At 52.2% G+C, this 2,766-nt stretch overlaps 1 protein-coding gene across 1 annotated transcript; it reads right to left on the bottom strand.

Moving 5' to 3' along the window:
* Window positions 1–290: 290 nt before the first annotated feature.
* Window positions 291–2,518, bottom strand: BBA_10161 (putative transposase; the record flags this gene model as incomplete). The annotated part of the gene is made up of 2 exons (XM_008605258.1): window positions 291–365; window positions 416–2,518. The coding sequence occupies 2 exons, from the start codon at window positions 2,516–2,518 to the stop codon at window positions 291–293; spliced, it is 2,178 nt and encodes a 725-aa protein (XP_008603480.1).
* Between the last annotated feature and the right edge of the window lie 248 nt (window positions 2,519–2,766).

Genomic DNA, 2,766 nt, shown 5'->3' with positions numbered 1-2,766 from the left:
GCAGCGCTCTTAATAGTGTAACCGGTTCGAGAAAACACGTCGAACCGCCTTAACGGTCCGACAAACTGGATCAAACCGAACCGCCGGTTGAAAGATTTTCGACAAACCAAACCGCCGGTTTATTTGCTCTCCACGAACCGCACTATCGGTTTCTCCCGAGTGTTCAAACCGAACCGAACCGCAGACCGCGGTTACACTGATAGTCTCACCCACTAAAAACGTTGTAACCCTTCCATGCATTTACTTGCCCCTTCCTAGCCTTCTACTTCTACGCCCCCGTAAAAACAACCCTATATCTCATCGTCACTTCCCAGGCCAGTTTCATCGGCCGCGTCGCACGGTACCGGCAGACCGACGTAGCAGCACTACCATTTCTGTCAGGCAATTGAACCTCCGACGGTGTAACAATTCTTACCTCGGACGGGACTATGAGCGCGCTTTTGTCCCAGGATCGTAAGCATTCCAAGAGATTTAAAGTTTCGGTATTTAGAGAACCTCTTTGGTCTGTAATCGTGGCTTTAGACTTTGAGAATAGCCGTTCCGTCTCCGCAGACATCGGCGGGATTGACAAAATGTCAATGGCCATCAAAGAAAGATTCGGAAATCTGCGTCGTTGAGCGGCATCCAGCCACCAACGTAAAGGATCTGATGTCATCAAAACCGGCTCTCGGCAGTACACTTCGTACTCATCATCGTCCATGTTAAAAATCGTCGCCTTTTGCTCCTTCATCCACATTTTGTATCCGTTTGGTCGCGCCGGCATCGGCTCTTGGGCGTGATCTTGCCGAAGAGCAGGACAGGACGTCGTCGACTTGTAAGCCTCCCTCCACAGCTGTCCCACCCGAGCTTTAGCTCTCTCAACCCACTCCTCCTTCTCCCGCCACGTCCTCTCCATATATGCCCACTTGAGAGAAGGATTCAGCACTGTCGCCGCCGAGTACACCGGAGAATCTTCCGTCAGCTCATAGTAGTCAGCTAGCTTGGCCCAAGCAGTCTCCATCATCGTGGCCAAGTGAGGAATAGTAGTCTTTGCTCTGGCATCTTCGATATGGTGGAGTAGATAATCCATTGTGGGCAAGACGTCGGCGATGGACGACGCGGTTGTTCCTTCGTTGGCCATCGTAGCGTCGTAAAACGGCTCGAGAAACTCGTAAGTCTCCGACAAGACTACCCAATCAGAGGCAGTGAGGGCATCCTCTTGCAGAGCTGGTTCCTGCGCACAGAAAATCGTTATCGCCTGACGAGCCTTGGGTCGCAGGGCCGTTTCAACCATCTTATACCAAGAGTTCCAGCGTGTATCATTGTCTCGGCGCAGCCTCAGGCCGTCTGTAAGATTTGTGAACGCGCAAAGTCGCTGCGGCGTCCATGTGACGTACGTCACAATGTTATGCAGTTTGCCTATCGCTCCACGCTTTCGCCATTGCTCAATTTGCTCAGTGGACGGTCCGAAATATGCACCAGTCGTTAATGGCCTCTTCCCTATGAGGAACTCCATGACGGCCAAGTTGATAACGTGACCCAAGCAACGAAGCCTATGGGGCAAAGGATCATAGTACACACTAAACTCTCGCTCTAGGTCGTCAGAAATCTGGTCGATCATGGTGTTCATGTTGCTAGCATTGTCCATCACGAAGTATCCAACTTTGGAAGCGATTCCGAATTCTCGTATGAACTCCATGATAGCCTCGGCCATATTCTCGCCGCTGTGCTGCCCACCTAGCTCTTTTATTCCCACCACGAGCGATTGAAGGCCGTGATCTTCAGTTACAAACTGAACCGTGAAGCCTATTACGCCTAAGCTGTTTGGCGACGTCCAATTGTCCGGCACAACGTGGATTGATGAGAGCGAGTTTTGCAACGCTCGCTTGACAAGCTCCTGCTTGCAATCGTAGCCCTGCTTCAGGTCCGTTTTGATGGTGCCAGCCGACCTTGGCAGAAGGTCGTCCGCGGCTGGTCGTATGTAACGTATCAAGTCGCGAAATGCTGGCTGCTCGATATGAGCAAAGGGTAGACTGCACGCTACCGTGTAGCGGCAGAAGAGCTCACGCAGGGTGTCTGGGTCCAGCTCATCTTCCTCCGAGGTCGCCTTTCGTTTCTTACTGGGATGGAAGGCTCCTCCAGAGAGGAAAGAGGCAATGTTTCCAAGCCTTTGTTTTGTTACCTCCCTGCTGGCCTCATGCTTGCCGCAAATCATGATGTTATGCTCCTTGCGCAAGTGGTTGATGATGGTGGACGACCCGCCCGAGTATTTGTAGCGTTTGGCTTTCTTCTTTTCAAAGCAAGGCTGGCAATGCCACCAACGCGAGCCATCGGAATCCACCCATGCCCCGGGAACAGTCTTGCCATCTGCTAGCCGACAATGCAGCCAGATGGGGGAAGTCTTTTGTCGGAGAGCGCTCAGGACCGCACCGGCCGATGTTGCGGAAAAGGGAGTAGCTGCCTGTGGGTCATGATCGTCCAAGTAGCCTGAATTGCTACCGGTGCTAGTGGACTCTGCCATTATGGATGCCGAAGACATTGCGTGACATCAGGAAGTAGGGAATTTTCAGGCGAAAGATCGCTTCCTCTTGTCTTATCTACTTTCTCGTACGAAAATGAAATGCTCTCCGTAAAGCAGTTTAGTTGCTTTTTTTGCGGCCGGTTGCGTTGGCTACGCGTCATTGTCGCGCGTGCGTCGCGCGACCTTAGCAGCACGATATTCAGTGAGCTCAGAGTACCGAACATGTCAGTACCTACCCTAAAACAGCCATCCACGAGCCGTGCAGG

Source organism: Beauveria bassiana, assembly GCF_000280675.1.
Source record: "Beauveria bassiana ARSEF 2860 unplaced genomic scaffold BBA_S00094, whole genome shotgun sequence".
In the NCBI taxonomy this organism is placed as follows: Eukaryota; Fungi; Ascomycota; class Sordariomycetes; order Hypocreales; family Cordycipitaceae; genus Beauveria; species Beauveria bassiana.
Note: the sequence above shows the minus strand (reverse complement) of the source record. Positions and strands in the feature narration are given on the sequence as shown.